Source organism: Zosterops lateralis, assembly GCF_965231275.1.
Source record: "Zosterops lateralis genome assembly, chromosome: 10".
Lineage (NCBI taxonomy): Eukaryota > Metazoa > Chordata > Aves > Passeriformes > Zosteropidae > Zosterops > Zosterops lateralis.
The window spans coordinates 8486121-8504748 of record NC_139770.1 but is presented as its reverse complement, the minus strand read 5'-3'; the positions used below and the strand labels follow the sequence as shown (position 1 = coordinate 8504748).

General features: G+C 39.4%; 1 protein-coding gene across 1 annotated transcript; it reads left to right on the top strand.

Moving 5' to 3' along the window:
• The first annotated feature begins 7264 nt into the window (after positions 1 to 7264).
• Positions 7265 to 17721, top strand: HRG (histidine rich glycoprotein). Its single transcript, XM_083868421.1, has 7 exons — positions 7265 to 7547; positions 10474 to 10581; positions 11549 to 11636; positions 12124 to 12290; positions 13954 to 14070; positions 15566 to 15652; positions 16274 to 17721. The coding sequence occupies exons 1-7, from the start codon at positions 7362 to 7364 to the stop codon at positions 17255 to 17257; spliced, it is 1737 nt and encodes a 578-aa protein (XP_083724547.1). The 5' UTR covers positions 7265 to 7361; the 3' UTR covers positions 17258 to 17721.
• Positions 17722 to 18628: the final 907 nt, after the last annotated feature.

The following is an 18628-nucleotide window of genomic DNA, read 5'->3' as shown; positions in this document are numbered from 1 at the left end:
TGGTGGGGCAGGGGCCTGTCCTGTGGTGCCTGAGGGAGGTGAGCAGGGCACAGCCAGGGATGAAGTCAGGTAATAGGAAAGACCCTGGTCAGCCAGGTAAGTTCAGGGGAGTTAGCAAGGCATGGTCAGGGGCCGGTGTGGTTATGGTAGCCATAATCAGCCACAGCCCAGTGGTCTCCCAGCAAGTCTGCAGTGACCAGACAGGTGTGAGGGACACAGGCCTGCAGGTCCGGAGCGGGTCCGAACTGGGTCTGCATCTGCAGCGTCTGGGGCCAGGCAGAGGGATACCTGTAATGCAGCAGGAGCTGGAGCTCGGGGAGGGGTCCCAAGCAGCCTCGGCTTAAAGCAGCTCCTGAGGGGAACGGGGCGGGTCAGCCTTGGCTGTGGCCTCCCTCAGCAGTGTCAGGGAGCTTGTCCCCAAGGTCCCCAAGGAACAGCCCCGGTGTGCTGAGCCTGGCACCCCACACCAAACCCTCCTGAGCAGGGACGCTCTCGGGGCCTGAGTGTCACAGCATGTTGACAGGGCATGAACAGGGAGCAGCACTTCAGCACCGGGTAGCATTAAAAGCTAGTGAGGTTCTGCTGTTTTGTGGGTAAACTTCTTAATTATAATGTGAAGACCTTAACCTAATTTTGAATTTCCCATAGAAAAATCTCAAGAAAGATTTTTCTTTTTTCCTTAATTCTTCATACCTCACTTAAAGCACGTGGAAAAGCCTACACACGTGTGGAGCCTCTGCACATAATTCTGGCTGGTGAAGAATCAAATCCAGGCTATTGGATTGTTATGCTCTAGTGAGGCTGCTGTGCAGGAAAAACAATGATTTAAAAAATCAGCCTAATTCTTTCTTGAGATAGGTCATATTAACTGCTTTATAATAAAAGCCACAGGGACACTCAGCAGCCTGCAGCCAAGAAAAATCGATTTCACTGAAGTCAGACATGGTAATTGTACTGACAAAAACAAATATAAATAAATGAGAAGACAAGAAGAAAAAGAATGAATGTAGGAAAGAAATGTCATCTGTGGCCAGAAGTACACTGATATTTGCAATAATAAGGGGTTTGTATGAGACCATAAAGCCTTTTTCCAGTTGCCACCAGATCTGTAAAACCATTTGTTCAAAACAAAATCAATAAAATATTGTCTCTGAAGCTTTTATGATACTGTATCATCCCTAGAGATCCTGGATACTTTTTACATTTAAAGAGTCTTCCAACAAAAAATTATGGTTTTGTTAAAGCGTTCTGGCATTATGCATGTTGATTAAAATGTATTACTTCATTATTATAAATAAAATATAAACTATTATTTTATTTTGAGTGGGGCCAAAATAATACTGAAATATTGTGTGGAATTATATTCACAGAAACTGTGTTTGCATTTTCAGTCTGCAAAACTCTTGCATACATAAATTTGATATAAAGAAGTAATTTAATTGCTTCAAAGATTAAAATAAGCCAAAACTGATGTGTGAAACATATCAACTGAGCCAAAAATAATTCCATTTCAATCCTACATTATGAGAAATGTCAATATATTTCAGTTTCACTCATTTCAGAGCAGAAAAACTTTCAAAATCAGATAGTTCTGAAAAATCCTAAAATGCCAATTCTAACTAATTCTCATTGCAGTAGGAGCTCTAGATTGTTTCAGCATTCCTTTTTTTTATCACGTCATTGAATTACTGCATCTTGTTTTTCCCTCGGGAGGTTTCACCTTTGCCAGCTCAGGTTTCTCCAGCACACCCAGTGTGTTCTCCTGCCCTGGACAGGAATTGCTGATCTGCCATATGCCAACATCTGGATCCCAGGCACTGCTCCATGCCCTCACACACAGCACCCATGGTGCCCTCAGTGAGTCAGGGAACAGAGCACGGGGGCAACAGCCTGTCACACTTGAGGGATTTTCAAAACGCTGGGTTTGTCCGTCTTTGCAGTTAATCACCACACTTCTCACTTCTGCTGCACAGTCCTTTTTATTAACCGTTTGCATGTTGATCCTGTTCTCACTGGGGTCATCAGTTTAATGACACTACTGAGACTTTTATCAACATACACAGCCAGATTCTTCCCCTAAAGGAGCACTGGGGAAGAAATCAGCTTCATTAAGTGCTAGTCACAGCAAAGAATACCCCATTTCATTCAGTTCTTTTTCTTGACTATGGCTCCTTAGAACAGTAAATTGAACAGCTGCAGTGAGTGAAGATAAATGGAGTGGAGTTAGTTTGAACATAAGCAGGGGAAACTGGAAAGTCTGGATACACAGTTTTGAGCATTCCATTTGGATGCTGTGTAGCCTGTTCTGCAGATGAGGCTCAGAAATTACATTTGAATCAATAATTTCCCTAACTCGGATCTGGGATTTGGGTTCAAAGACTTCTCTGATTTAAAAATAAACAGCAGAAGGGCTGTTTATCTGAGCAGTAACTGTACCTCCAGCACAGATCAACAAAGCACCAGTGGTCAGTGCAGAGTCATGAGCATTTCCTTCATTTGCTGTGGCCACTCCAGCACAGAGTCCATACCCAGTTTCAGTGTCACCTGGGCCACCGCCAGTGTTTACCATAATAGAGTCTTAGTACTGATGTCCAAGATTAAATTCTTGCATTGCAATAAGGAGTCTGAGGTTGTACAGTTCCTGTGTTTCCTTTGTCCTCAGGACATACCTGGATACTGCAGCACTCCCATATGGCATTGATATTAATAACAGCTGGTAGCATTTAGTCATCAGGACTTCAAATCCTGCTGCTGATTCAGCACCTTTATGCCAATCTGTGAGTGGGCCAGCACTGCAGCATTCTCCCTCCAGCACACCCACATGGGCAGCCTGTGGGTACTCTCTAAGACAGGACTGCAGGAAATCCTCTTAAAAACATGCCCAGGTCATGCAGAACCTCCATCTTCTGGCCTGATCTCAGCTTCCAGCCAATGTGAGCAAAGCAGCTGGGCAGTAACACACTCTGTGTCACTCCAGCCACACCCCAAAAGCTCCTCACCTCCTGCCAGGACTCTGAACTGTTATGTGCTGCTTGTCCTTGTCCAGCAGAAAACAGGTCAATGACACAAAGAAGCCCTTCAAGCAGTACTGGAGATGAAAAGCAGATGGATTTGGGCAGACAATTCCCAAATCAATTTTCAACTTTGTTTTACGGTTTTTCAACACTTATTGATCTTATGATATAATATCATCCATTAATAACTTGTTATCTGGGCAATGTCCAGCTAAAATGTGGTCTGTTTATTTAAGCAAACATTCCAATTTCACATGAACAACGTTTTTTATTCAGGCACAGATAAATGATGGTCAATGACCTCCAGGACTGTTGACATTTTTATCTGATTCGAGCCTTTACCTCAGAATATAAGTGAAGCACCATGAATGCAAAAATAGAACAGTAATATCCAAATGAAACGAACATTTTAAAAAGCAAGACTCAGACATCAAAGTTCTTAAGATGGGTTTTAAAAACAAGGTTTTTATAAAATAAACTAAATATAAGTTCTATTTGTATGACTTCAGAACCTACCTATTGCACACACTTAATAGTTAAGAATTTTCTTCTGCATCTGAGATTTAGAACTCCCTCTGACTCCATTCTTAACATCAAATTCTTAACCTCACCTTTTCTCCCAACCTCTCAAGCCCCTCTGCAAAAAGGTCAGTCTTTCAACATATCCTTCCAGTCATCAATTTACAATTACTGTTTTTTCCTGAAAAGCATTTTGCAGCCAAAGACACTGAGGATGAGACAAGGAATACCGACACCCTTTTTATTCCCTGTATTAGTCCTTGAGGCCTCTTAAGCAACAAGACTTCTGTAACTACATTGTCAACCTCCTCACTTGACAGTTTGTCTCCTCCAAATGCTTTTGAACTTAAGGTCTCTTTGAATGAAATTTGATAGACAAGGTGATGAAACTTCTACAAGTTTGATAAAAAATTGGTGACTGGTAAAGAAAAAACAAGCTGCAGGCAGAGAGTGGAAGCTGGAGCTGGAGCTGCTGCTCTGAAAACCATAACCAAAGCAAATTTGTCTAACATTGCATTTGCATTGGGGGCATCCTGTTTACACCCAGCGGATAAAAATAAGACATGTCACATTTACATATTTTTCTATCCTACTTGGGGGCAGAGCCACCCCACGAATTGCAAATCTTTTTTGGTTTTTGCATCAAGACCACCAAGGTCCGAAGCTCTGTGGAATTTCAGACTGAAAAAAAAGAGAAGCCAGCCCAGAATTAACCTCTAAGCAACTGGACCCCCAGGTGTCTGTGTTAGCTGGGCTCAGGTTTGGGAGTAGGAACAGGAGTGGCTGCAGAGCAGCACAGTACGAGATGGGAAAGGCCTTGCTGCCTGCACAGGTGACTGAGCTGTGCCATGTGGTGACACCAGCCTGGGCATGAAGTGCTCCTGCAGAAGGCAGAGAACAGTCTGCTCATAGCAGCTGCGCTCCCAAGAAACCAGGGATATCTGTAAATAATTACAGCTGCACTCAGGAAATAAGGGATTGGTTATTGCATATAATTTCCTTTATGTGTCAGTTCTCCTTTTTCTATGCCTCTCTTTTAAAGTTGTATTTATTACGCATTTCATACACTGTTTTTCAAGTGGGGAAGATAAGCTTCTTTTCGATGTGTTCTCCCAGTGCTCTGGAGAGGTTTAGGATGGATGTTTATTACCATATCCTTAAAGTCTGAATGTGGATCACCTCTTACTGTTGTAAGTCAAGCCTTGGTAAAAGTCATAAACGAGGTTTTGATACACTATGCAAGAGAAATGCCATGTTTGGATAAATATTTCTATTCCTTCCAGCAATCTATTTACAGAGATGGCTTCATTAAAGCAATACACAAAACTGAAAAGTAATAAATATAAAACCAAAATAAGTTCTTAAAAAGATATCAAACTGAAGGAGAAGTGATAAAAATACATTATCCTGACTTAAGTATAACCAATATTTAATTAACTGCTCTTACTGTGCCTGGAGTTCTTGTCAATGCTGTACTTTAATAATAGAGTCCAATCTTTCTTTTTCAAAGAAATCAAGGACAAAAGTCTCTAGAGTGGGAACACAATCTTACTTTACTTCCACAGTCAATTTTGCAGGAATTGCACATTTTCCACTGTTTATTCATACTGTTTCAATTTCATACATAAAATATACATAAGCTGTGGTCAAAAAAATGATGAGTGTCACAATGAACAACCCAGAACAGAAGAGGAAAAAAAGAACAATCTGCAAACAACAGACGGCTGAGGGAATTATGTTATAAATCACCTAATCCAATGCCTTTCTTTAGTATCACTGCCCAATTGAAAAAATTAACCAGTATTGTAATAAATGAATTGGAGTGCAATTTGTAACACAGCAATAATGGGAATTTTATTTTTAACTGATGAGATATATTTAAAACGTCTTTGATTATTTACACAACATTTATTTCACTGCTTTTTTTCCATCTTCTGGAGGAGATTCTGAGTCATTAAAATGAAATATTATAAAACCAAACCAAAAGAAATGCCCTATTTCACCAGAACAGTTGTACATCCAGGCCAGTATCCATCTCTCCCCGTGACAAAAGACAATTGTGGTTAGAAGAAGCTTATGACCTGCCCCTCTCTGCAAACCATCCCCTCATACTTTTCCAGCACCCAGGATCATCGTACCAGGGTCTTTAAGGATATTCTTCTGCTGAGTCCTTCTAGTATCAGGTAAAGACCTGCTGCCCATGGACTTTTCTAAGCAATTTCTGCCCCCAAGGACAGCATCTGCACCCAGATCTTTCTGTGGCAAAAAGTTCCACAAGTGGGAGGACTATATTAACCATTTTAAACTTACTCATGGTGGTTTTGGTGTCCCTGGTTCTATATTGTAAGATGCTCTATTTAGCTTATCTATGACCAAAGAACTGTTAAGTATGTCCTGAACTAACTATGAATGAAATCTACTGCTTCACCTCAATTAATTTTAAAACATGATTTCTTAGACAACAGACACGCTAAGAGGTGGATTTTTTTAAAATACAGATTAATGAAATAATTGTTAAGGATGATTATTCACTGTATTTCTGAAGGTTTCTCAAAAAAAAAAAAAAAAAAAAAAAAAAAAAAAAAAAAAAAAAAAAGTCCTTCACAGTCAAACATGTAAATGCTTTGGGTTGGAAAGGACCTTAAAGATCATCTAGTTTCCAGCCCCCAAGTCAATTATACAGCCAGCACCTTTTCTGTGAGAAGTTAATCCAATCTTCACATCAACCTAGATTTGGAAAATTCCTCATCTGAGTCTGACCTTGTCATTTTGGACTCACTTTGCATTTTTGTATTTTCTTACTCATTGTTTGAGTTTTGTATTCCATCTTCAGCCACTCCCTGACAAGCAATTACTGCCTTATAAGAATGTCTTAAAAACTATCCTGAATAAAAGATTTTGAATACAATGAGACAATATCTCATCCTTTCTGCTTAGGAGAGGATATTGGCATATCCTTGAAAGGTATAAATCTTACTAGGTATTGCATTATTTTATTAAATACGAAAAGAAAAATTACCAAAAATTCTCTAAAAAAGTCTATGAAGGCTACCACAGCTAAAAAGCACACAAAACTGCTCAGGCTGAGAATGTGAAGGCAGCTTTATGTAACTTCTTGCCATACCTAGATTACATGGGTATTAGGCCAGTCAGTCCCTTTCTGAGTACCAGTCTGAAAAGATGTAAAGCTGACAGAAATCTACTCTAAATTTTCTTGAGCTGAAGGAGTAGCAGGTACTCACATAGCAGTTACAGACCACCAGACTGCAGTGCACCTTGAGCTATATCCCTTTTCCACATCTGAGTGAATTCCTTATTTCTCTTTCACTAGTTGCCTGGTGGTTAAGGATCTGTAAGAACAGGGATATGGATATAGTCATAAAGTGACCACAAATATTTCAGCATATTTTCAGTTCAACTGTTTTAATAGTAAACAGAAGACCAAGATTGTATAATATCTGCACACATAAAATGGACCTTCTAAGGCTGTGCCAGGCTCAGCCTTACATGGAAAGAGTACTTTCCATGGTAAAGCACCATTGCACAATGCCTGCTTAAAGAATCACAAACAGGCCCTTTGATGGGTAGTCCAGAGAGTGTTAGAAAGCCTACTTTACTCAAAATCTGCTCAATCACTATATAATCATTTACTTGCTGTTTGCAAACATTAAGCCAGGGTCAAGGTAATGGCTGTCTGACATGACACTTAAATATATATAAAACCATGCCCTTTTAGCATTCATTTATAACTTTGGTGGGCTGCTCCAATTTAAAAGCAGGCTGACTTCATCAGGGCATGGGCATAAGTGACCTAACACTGCAAACAAAATGCTGCTTCTAGCTTCAGCTTTTTTTCTAACACTACTGCAGAGCTCTAATGCCCAAATTACACCTGCAGACTGTAACACCATTGAAACAGATGCAGGAGTGGCCCTGGATTTGGTCAACAGACATCGCAGAGATGGTTTTGTTTTTGGTTTATTCCGTGTTGCTGATGCACATGAACTACAATTAGTAAGTATGAACTTAAAGGCTGATTTACACAAGACTGTGATTTTTAAATAATAAGCCAGGTCATTAAGAGCTTATGTTTATTGCTTTTACTGGAACAATGTTGATGTAATCCAATGAATCAGCTGTGATTTACACCACCTCAGTATTCATTTGTGTATGATTTATTGCATGTAAGTTTGATTTCAAACAATGCTGAATGGCCTCTCTTCTCTTGGCCAGCAGGATGTTTGCATAAGAGATGTTCTGAACAGCTTTATACAACTCTGGAAATTCATCTGTCTTGTCTGGTTTCAGATGTTATACTCAAAATTTATATTCAGAAGGTTTCTTTAATCCATGAATGCCTAACATTAATTAGACCAAGGTATCCTGCAAGACTGGTATTTTGTTATTTTCTTAATTTCAGAGAGAGATGAATATACTGGTGGAAAGGGAAAAAAAACAGAGGAAGTCAAAGGAGTTGCTACTCTGCAAAACAGGGGAGGGACTGGATAGAGAATCCCCATCAGTCATTTCCTATTTCCTTCCTATTTCTATTTCTGTTTCCTAGAGAAGATACATAAACCTTTCAAAATGACTGCCGAAATGCCAAAACAAATCAATAGTAGAAAAAGCAATAGAATAAGAATGTCTTTATCTAATACATAAAAGAGACCAAGGGCAGGCAGATTTACTAATCCACCTGGTAGCTTTTAGCTGTTTAACTAAAAAATTGGTATCCAGGCACATGTGCACCATCCCAAAAGTCTCAGAATGGCAACAGAAAAAACAGGCTAGTTTTTGATGGAGCTGCTTACTACAGCCTATAAGGATAAGTATAGACTCAGAAAGTGTCCCATAGCCCAGGTTGTCACAGGTCTTCAGGTACACCTGCAAAAAACCCTGACGGATTATTTTGCTTTTCAAAAACAAAGTTATACCATTGGCTTTTACACAATAGCCAGGCAGTTAAAGAGCTTCATCTAGGAAGGATCTCTTCTGCATTAAGAGATTTAAACCCTGAAGTCTCATGTCCTTGAAGAATTCTGCTGCCATACAGCTATGTGTGTGCTACCCCTCTGAAGTGGTACCACCAGGCAGCAAGACATGCATTGGATGAATGACAAAAAGCAAAGTTTTGTCTAAAAAGAAAAGTGTCATTGTTTCTACATTTTAAGCAACTATTGACTATATAAAGTATAAAGTATAACTTAGAATATGGACTAGTGCTGAGGATTCACACTTCCAGATGAATGTTGTAGGCACTAGACCACCACGTTTATGTTTTGTTTGTACCTTTAATGAATTTTGCCATCTTTGCAGTCCAGGGCTATGGCTTCAGATGTCACACAGTGTCTGCAAGAAGAGAAAAGACACTTCTTATCTGCCTGACTGCTAAGAAATCCTCTCCCTGTAAGGTCTCTGTACCTTCTCAGACCCAAAGACACCAGATGTGACCTCCTGCACACTAATCATGTACACTATTGTGCAAGAACTTTTTTTGGTTCCATTGCCAAGATAACATTAAAAAATATATATATATTTTAAAAACCCAACAAACCAAAAAGAAACCCCTGAAACATCAGAACAATATTTTCATTTCTCCATGCAATAGTGTGCAAGAGGTTTATCACATCAGCCCTCTCAGAAATCTAAGCAGAACAATCCCAGCCAAATCCCTACTGGGTTTACACAGGAGTTCTAGAAGCATAAGATACTCAAGTATTCACTACAAAACAGTTCTTGACTTCTGCAGAACTGTAGTGACTAAAATGCTTTTAAAACAACCAAGAATGATGAGAACCAAGAAGGCACCTTTTATTTCCCCAAGAGCTACTGAGCAGGTGAACAGAGGAATTTTCTACTGTGTATTTGGATGTAGACACTTAATCCCTATTTCAAAATAGAGACAATGCTAAGATATACAAATATTGCAAAACCAGTGTTTAGAATGACGTTGGTAGACTCTTACTAATGAAAACATTACACTAGACTCCAGCAATTCTTTCACAAGGTGTCATCTATACAGAAACTCTGAAAAAGGAACCTGAATGGACGGAACTTGGTAGAATCTGAGGAAGCTTATTCACAGTGAAGGGCTTTGCATGGTTTTACCTAAATGACAAAATAAAATACATATGGCGTTTATTCTGAATGTTCATACAAGAGCTAAATAAAGTTTAAATAATCCACTCCAAAACTGTTTCTGTGGGCCACAGAAAATTCTTAGCACCACATCCCATTACACTGCCACCCAAATTCAAATTTTTATTCTCCTAATCCCATTTGCTCAGGAGACAGAACATACTAGAAGAGTTTCAGAGTTAAGGATTCTGATTGGGATTATTAGAGTTTTGTTGCATCACTCCCTGAATAAACTGAGCAAGAAGCAAAGTTCTGAAAGAGTACCTGGTCACTAAGGTAATTTGAAATGAACATAAACACATAATTGGCTGCCTAGACAACTGATGTCCTAATAGAGCAGTATGTTCTATGGGAAAATCAGAAAGATGGAATGGCAACCTTTTAACAGTGGCATTTTCCCTGCTTGATGAGTGTCAGATTAACAACAGACACTTCTCACAGGTTACCAACAAAAGGATAAGAGGCAACAGTTGTAAGTTGCAGGAAGGGAAATTCTGACTACATATAAGGCTAAAAACAATCATGGGGAAAGAATGGCCCAGAGAGGTTGAGGAATGTCTGTCTTGGTGATACACAGAATGGAGTTGAAACTTTGAAGTTTCAGCTTTGCCTTGAGCAAGTGGCTGGGCAAGATGACCTCCAAAGGTCCCTTCCAGCCTGAACCCTTCCTATGCTCTGAAAAACCTTAATAGAGAACTGGAGAAGCTTCATTAAAAATTAAGCATATTGACCTCAAAAAAAAGTTTATTTCAGACCAAACTTCTTGTCTACAAACTCCTTTTTACTTGCATTTCTTTTCCAGGAAAATTCAACAGTCCTCTACCTAACTTTGGATGTGGTGGAAACTGTATGCCCTATCCTATCCAGAAGACATTGGGAGTCCTGTGAATACAGTGACACCTATCCAATGGCAAGTAATGGCATCTGCACCAACTCATGCACCAATAATGCACTAACTTGATCTTCTGAACTGCCCAGAAATCTGTGTCACAAAATCTCTCAGTGAAGACTGGGCTTTAATATGGCTCATTCTAAACCAAAATCTATCTAATTTTAGAATTGTTGGACATATGCTAAAAGCTTGGGAAAGGATTGACTCTTCAAATAAGCATAGCTTTATTTAACTTGTTGTCTTAAAGGAACTACACTCCACATTCCACTGCTTGTAGCAGAACTTATGTTTTGAGGGTAATTTGCTGACAACTAAAGGGCACTAGAAATTATTTTTTAAGCATATTCCTGGTATACGAGCCAGAAATAGCAGTGGTATATTTTGTCAGTTTTCTGTCATAGCATTTGCAGTATGACAATGTGAAATATTGGTAGTGTCAGTACATGAATGATATACAGCAATACTTGTCCTTTCTTTTGCACTCCAATGATGAGAACTCCCAGTCCAAAACTTTATTTAAATAGGAGAGTTGTGATACTATGACAAAGGATAAAGCAGAAAGGCCAGAAGGAGAGAAGAGAAAGCATTTATTCTTTTCTTTTAATGGAGAAAAAAAAATAATGGATGAAAAGGTCCATCCACTTTTGACAAAGATTTGTGTACCCTGGCATTCTAACTTTCCCTGCCATTTTGTCTTATCCTACTCTAAATAAATATCGGGATGACTAAGAAAGCTGGTTCAGTTTTCCATTGTCTACTCAATTGACCAAACTGAGAATTAAAATAAAGGCTCTTGTAGAGAGAGATCCCATTTTATCTGAAGACAAATTTTGAGTGGTACTTGATCAAACATTCCATTAATGACCACATCTGTTATTCTTAGAGGTACTGCATATTAAAAGCAGGTATAATTTCTATGATTGCCTACATCCAATTAAATCCAGGGAAAATAACATCATAATCATGTATTCTTTTTTCCTCTCAGGACTTTGGGCAATGTAAGATTATCACATATACAAACCATCTGCTGAAGAAACCTCAACTATATGGATTTAATTGTACATTAAGTCCAGGTAAAATAACCACTGCTGTAAGCCAATGCATACCTCAAACCAGCCCTCTTACCAAGCGTATGGAAACCGTAACAGATCCATTCATCTGCTTGTGATTCATACTTTAGATAATTCAAATGGAATGTTAAGAATGAGTAATACAATTAAGGTTACCCTACTCCTCTAAACCAGACTTTATTGATGTCAGATGATATCACCATTCCAGTCCATCGAAATATGATAATGAATATCAGAACAAATGTAGACTTGGGAAGACTGCATATTTGGGGTGGTAAGATTCTAAGGTGATTTATAAGAATACTCATTTTCATGGGTTTGGGGCTTTTTCACATTACATTCCACATTTGTGGAGGTAGAGACAGTTTATTTCACTTCCAAGTAAATGCTGCATTTAAATTTCTCACTATGAATTCACATTAAAGGCATGGGCACATTCCTAACAGTATTAATATCTACTGTAATATTAGTAAATTATCTGTTTTCACAGTTCCACCTGACTTACTAGAGTGCAAAGATTGTCCTGTGAAACTTGAAGCCTTAGAAGTCACTGAGCAACATAAAGACATTGCTGAAAAGGCCCTGAAGAAATTCAATAGTGAAGGTAACCACACAAACAACTTTGCTGTGGATAAAGTTGAAAGAGTTATAAAGAGGGTAAGTGGCATTTTATATCCTAGAATTACTTAGAAATGACATGATTTTGTGAGCAACTCCAAGATCATGGAACCAGAAATCAAACCCTTCTAGGATCAGATCTAAGTTGAAGGTCTTGCTTTAGCAAAGACTTGTTATCAACTTCAATTTAGGTGTGGGAAAGCAAAAGGATTTCTCATTTGCTAAAGAACTATGGCAGTGTGATGACATTCAGAATTCAAGGCCTTCTTTGTGTACATATTTTAATTTTGAATGCCTATTTACCTAACATGACATACATGAGTTTATCTATTACTGAGCAGACTTTGAGATGGACAGTCATGTATTATCAGAGTCACATGTTTTGTCAGTTGCAGACAGATAAAGTTTTACTCTTAGAATATTTAGCACATGGGCACAACAAACAGTGGAACATGCTCAGTGTAATTTTGACTCTTGCTGCAGAGCAAAGCAGCACTCTAAGGACAGGAGGTGAATTTGTGCTATAACTCTTGAAGAACTTCTGGGTCTGGTAAATATCTCCCTATCCACATGATGTCAACATGAAGATGTATCCCTTGGGTGATCTGAAGTATATTAATAACAAAATTTCTTGTTGGTAGATACTGGACTTTGACTTAAACAGCACAGGATCATTCTGCCAACACATGTGTCAGCTTAGGACACCTCTGTAATGAGGTCCCATGGCTCCCACCATGATACAGACTGATCTTGGAAACTGCCTAAATGATAGCATGCCAAGCCCACCTCCCTGCAGCTTTTAATATTGCTCAGAAACCTGACAGTGTCCCACACTGTAACCCTGTGCATGATGTATCCCTACTGCCATTTAGAAAGGGATTGTTTTCACATTGCCTGGGTTTGTGTGTTTCTCCCCAAACACTTTGTTTTCACACTTCACCATCTTCAGCTACAGCAACACTTCACATTGTACCACTGGATTTTAATGCTCAGAAACTATGAATTACAGTAAAAAAACATACCATACCATAAAGCATGTGCATGCACTTTAACCAATTTAGTTAAACTAGTGAAACTCATGTGTGCACACATGCTAAGGACACCTTCAACACAGACTTGAAATAAAAGTACTGCTATAGTTGGAAATTAAAATGAAACACCTCTTTATGGATTTTAATAGGATCACAAAGGCTTTCTCCCATGTTCATATGGAGTAAGGCCTTCTCCATAACTAATGCCCTTAACAACAGAGAAAGCAACATTCTCACAGTAACTGGCAGAATTTCACCTCAAATTAACATCAGCACTGTTATTCTACGCACTCCCATCGCTGGAAAGGGGCTGTTGCCGTCCAATAGATCTCTCCACTTTCACAGGAGCAGCAGTTAAATTTAGGAAGAAGACTCTAAGGACACTACTTCCTAAAAACACAGGCTGTAAAAGTAACAGATTTTATAACACACACATACTAAACGAAGAATTAAAGCAACTGTTCCTGGAAGCTGTAAGGGTGTGAGATAGAAATTATCGAACCTGTTTTCCTTGCTGAATATGTGTATGTGCATGAACATTTGAACAGGACAGGTAAGGAGAGCATGAGGTAGATGGGATTTTGACAATAAGATGATGTATGGTTGCTCTGAAAATCAGAAGACTTTAAATACACCTAGTTACCATTTCTTCTTTGACCTCTTGGTTTCAGACTGGCTCCCGCGAAGGTCACACTTTAGCATTCTCTATAAAAGAGACCAACTGTTCCAAATCTATGCAGGAAACAGATCAGGCATTGGAATGTGATTTTCTGCATGACTGGCACGCTGTAAGTAAAGCCTTAAAATGAGAACTGATATAATGGGTGGTACCAGGAAGATTCTACCAATATATTTTCAAGTGTTTATTATAAGCATGCATCAAAACTCAAAACTAAAAATCCAGTATGTCCAAGCCCAGATCCTAATTTTATAGCTGTTCCTTTATCTTTTATAAGGAAACAGTCTGAACTCTCAAATCTTAATGTAACTGGAATCTGGCATGTTAGAGGCCTAGAGTTTTTCAGGTCGTATCTGGCTTTGCATTCAAATTGTGGCCAATCCCTAGCAAATCACTCATGCTATGTCCATAAAAACTTTTACACCAATGTAAGTTATAGATCCTGAAAAAAATATGTGTCTTATGTCATCCCAGTGAGCTCAGGGTCACTTTTTTCTCTGCTGCAGAGGAATGGAGAGTGGAATAACTCAAGCTTATCTGCAGAACACTATTAAAGTATTCTCTATACCCCATTTTTCCATTACTATAATAGTCTACACCAAAGAAACAGCTAGGCAAGACCTCATAATTTCAGAATAAATTATTCCCCAGAAACTAAATGAAATAATGAAATAAAACATGGAAAAAATAAAATATGCAAAACTTTTGCTTTATATACATCCATCACCTTCTCTGGCTTTTCATACTCCAGAAGACTGGAAAAGGTTGTGAATTAACTGGTAAGAGAGCCACAAGTTCACTAGAACAAAGCACAAGGCAGATGGCTATAGAGAGTCTGAATTCTGTTCTCAGCGCAGCTGTTTGTGTGTAAAATGCCATTACCATTTGTAGTCACAGATCGTAATGAGCTACTAATGGCCCAAACAAATATCAAGGTAAGCACCCAGTACAGAGAGCACACATAGAACCCATCACCTGAGCTCTGTGCTCTTTCACATGAACAATTCCACACACAATGACTGGACAGCAGGAGAAAGTCACAGCTAACAGGATGCTAAGGGAAGTAATGCAAAAAACTTACAACAAATTGCTTTTTAAAAAATAAATGGAAGAAAGCTCTGCCTTAAGCTTTGTCTGAAGCAGCATAGCTACACAGTGCCAGGTTTTGAGAGCTTCGAGCAGAATTACAGAATTGTCCAATCTGAACAGATGTTTGACAAACAAAGACAGAAAAAAAAAAAAAAAAAAAAAAAGGAAGTAAAATCAGGTACCCAAGGGTACTCATTTTGGAGGCATCATTAGCTGGCCAAACTCTTAGACATCAAAAAGGAAGCAAGATGCAGAGTAGTAGCCCTCTAGGTGCACATGGTGAAGTGCATCTAGAGTGCATCACAGTCAAGAACTCTCAAAAATGGAACATATTTTAATCATTATAAATCGCTGGCAAGCATTGGTCAGAAGGCTCAGGATCTGGCTAAGTTATGTGAACACACTTAGGTGTCAAAGGAATAGCCTAACCTGTAAAATGTTGAACTAGTTTGTATTAATTCCATCACAAGAACCTAGATGTGCATTGTGGTTTTTTTCCCTTGTCTTTTACTTAGCACACTGGATTCTGCAAGGCAAGAATCATCAGCGATTCAGATGAAGCTGATGGAACAGATATAAGCTGTGAAATCTACCATCCCTGGGTATGTACTCAATTATGGACGCATCTCTGGCTGTATCCTCATGTAGGTTACGGTAACCTTGCTTAGTCCAGACTGCTAGATGATTGTAACATTTTTGACAATATTCTATTGTCTGAGTGTGATGCAGCATGTCAGGACAGACTGACATGCAAGTCCTAGGTCAGTCAAAGGATGAATCAGAATTGAGCTCTCCCTACTTCTCCTTCCAAGTGTGTTTTCTCTCAGATCAATCACTCAACTAAGTGTAAGTGAGTAGAGATTGGCAAACAAGTTCAAAGGCATTTTAGAAAGCAAGAGGAAGGGAGATGATCATATTTGGTATTCCAGTTTATATCACAACAGCTACTCCAGTGTGAAATTATTTTGTTTTGATCTATCACAAATATTTTTCAGCTGGTTATATAATTTTGACATGGTGTAGTGTTTCCAGCAGATTTTCACTAACTTGGCATTTTATTATCTACTCCTTCTCCTCCATTGTGAAAAAAATGCAGATTTTTGTCCTTAAAGATCATCAGAGCTATGAACACAAACCTAACTCCCACCTCTCTCTTTCTCACCAATTTCTTCTGTGCTATCAACCCCTGATTAATACCTCCTTCCTGGTGTTTTTATAAACAGCACCATGGCTGTGGGCGAAGAGGGAAATATTCACCTCTGGGACATCCTCACAGACATCCCCATCGTCATCATCATTTTGGTCCCAAACATCGCCATAAGCATCAACACAGACATGAATATCCTCCCTCTTCTGAGTCCAGACCTGAAGACCCTGAGCATAACCCCAAATCCAGCAAGCAGGATCAAGACAGCAACGAAGGACCTTCTCCCCATCCTCCCCATGATGGACCAGATCACGACCACCCTCCCCACCACCATGGACCACCCTGTCCTCCTCCTCATGACCAACCAGATCATGACCACCCTCCTCACCACCATGGACCACCCTGTCCCCCTCCTCATGGACCAGACCATGACCATCCTCCTCACCACCATGGACCACCGTGTCCTCCTCCCCACCACCATGGACCAGACCATGACCATCCTCCTCACCACCATGGACCACCGTGTCCTCCTCCCCACCACCATGGACCAGATCATGACCATCCTCCTCACCACCATGGACCACCCTGTCCTCCTCCCCACCATCATGGACCAGATCATGACCATCCTCCTCACCACCATGGACCACCCTGTCCTCCTCCTCATGGACCAGACCATGACCATCCTCCTCACCACCATGGACCACCTTGTCCCCCTCCTCCAGGACACCCTCCTCATCACCATCATCACTATCACAGATATCATCACAACAAGACAAGCAAATCAGGAAAACATTTTCCATGCCATGTAGCAGGAGCTCTCTATCGTATCCCAGTTCTAAATCAGCAGGACTCTCTCACACCTCCCACAGCAAACTTTCCTAAACTATCCCAATGCAACCTTCACTTTTCCAGTACTGCCTCAAAGGCAATGGCAGAAGCTCCAGGCTTTCCAGATCACCCTACACAATCAAAATCATGCCCTGGAAAACCCAAACTTGAGCTTCCAAAAATTTTGCCTTTATTTCCTCATAGCTTTGTAACAGAAAAATCTCCTATATGACCTCAGAGGAAGATGTTCTTGGCTTGACAATTTCAGGGGCAATCACAGTCCTACAGTCAATGAAAATAGCACATGGAGAAGTGGAAAATGTATTCATTTCTAGGAAGGAGAATCACTGAAAATAATCATTAAGTATTTCAACCTGCTTCTTCATCCTGGCTATCTCAAACTCCACTGTAACTGAAAGGCTCAAAATTCTGAGTGTCTCAGATAATGTGAATGGGTAAAAATCTCCCCAGAAAACAATGTTTCTTCAGTTCTAACAAAAAGGAAAATTCCCTATTAGTGCAAATTACCATCTAAAATCTTTAATTTTTTCATCATTCATAATTATAATGTACTTCTCCAAAGAATCTGACCTAGAAGAAATTTGACTGCTTTCCATAAAGAGTAGTCCATGACTCTTCATCCATGCTTTATAGAGATTTAAAGAGAATAAAATCATGCAAGCATTTTTTTTCTTAACACAATTGCCTGTTTTGGTTTTTTGGTTTGTTTTTTTACTATATGTAATTAGCTATTAGATATTGAACTAGAAATTATACCAAACTATTAAGCATTAAACATCCACAAAGCAAACTCTAACATAAATTGACTAATGGTGTTTAGGTTAGCACTGTTATCTAGAAGAGGTCTGAGAACAGTTAATGACTTGCTGTCTCACTGCAGGGTGGCCTGCACAGGTGCTTCCATCGCTACAGCTGCTGGTGGTGATACATAGATATATTGCAGTCAAGGACAGCCCTTCTCAAATAGTTCATAATTGCTCTCAGGGGAACAGAAAAGCAGATGCATGTAATAACTCTTTCATGTAAATGTTTTCTTTACTGCTGAACCTTCCTCACTAGAAACTGAGTGGAGAGGAGCAGGAAGAAAGAATAGTGGTGCCTCTTTATACTCCAGCCCCCATCAAGGTCGAGTCCATTCAGACTGTCCGAGGACCAGCAAGCTGGTTCAGAACAGCTATGTCATAAGCAAAAATATGGGATTAACCTCAAAAAAGTTAGTAATTTGTTCATCCAAATAGCTTTTTAATGGCATAAAGTGAAACACAGTGCAAAGGCTACATTGAAGAAAAAGAAACAAAATGAGGACTCAGTGTGACTGAGTGAAGATTGACTAATTTTTAAAACTCTTTTATCATGTATGAACACTTATTTCTGGTGTAGCTTATCCACAGTCTCTAAAGTGCACTTTCTTTAATCAAAACTTGTAGCAAGTCTGGTGAGTTGGCTCTGGCTGGGTGCCAGGCACTCACTAAAGCTGCTCTGTCACTGCCCTCCTCAGCCAGACAGGAGTGAGAAAATATACCAGAAGGCTCATGGGTCAAGGTAAGGACAGAGAGATCATTCACCAAATATCATCACAAAA

Excerpts from the sequence above, each read along its gene's own strand:
- HRG (XM_083868421.1), top strand. The coding sequence starts at position 7,362 with ATGCTGCTTCTAGCTTCAGCTTTTTTTCTAACACTACTGCAGAGCTCT. Across the intron at positions 11,637-12,123 it reads TAATTGTACATTAAGTCCAG|TTCCACCTGACTTACTAGAG; the intron begins GTAAAATAACCA and ends CTGTTTTCACAG. Across the intron at positions 12,291-13,953 it reads TTGAAAGAGTTATAAAGAGG|ACTGGCTCCCGCGAAGGTCA; the intron begins GTAAGTGGCATT and ends TCTTGGTTTCAG.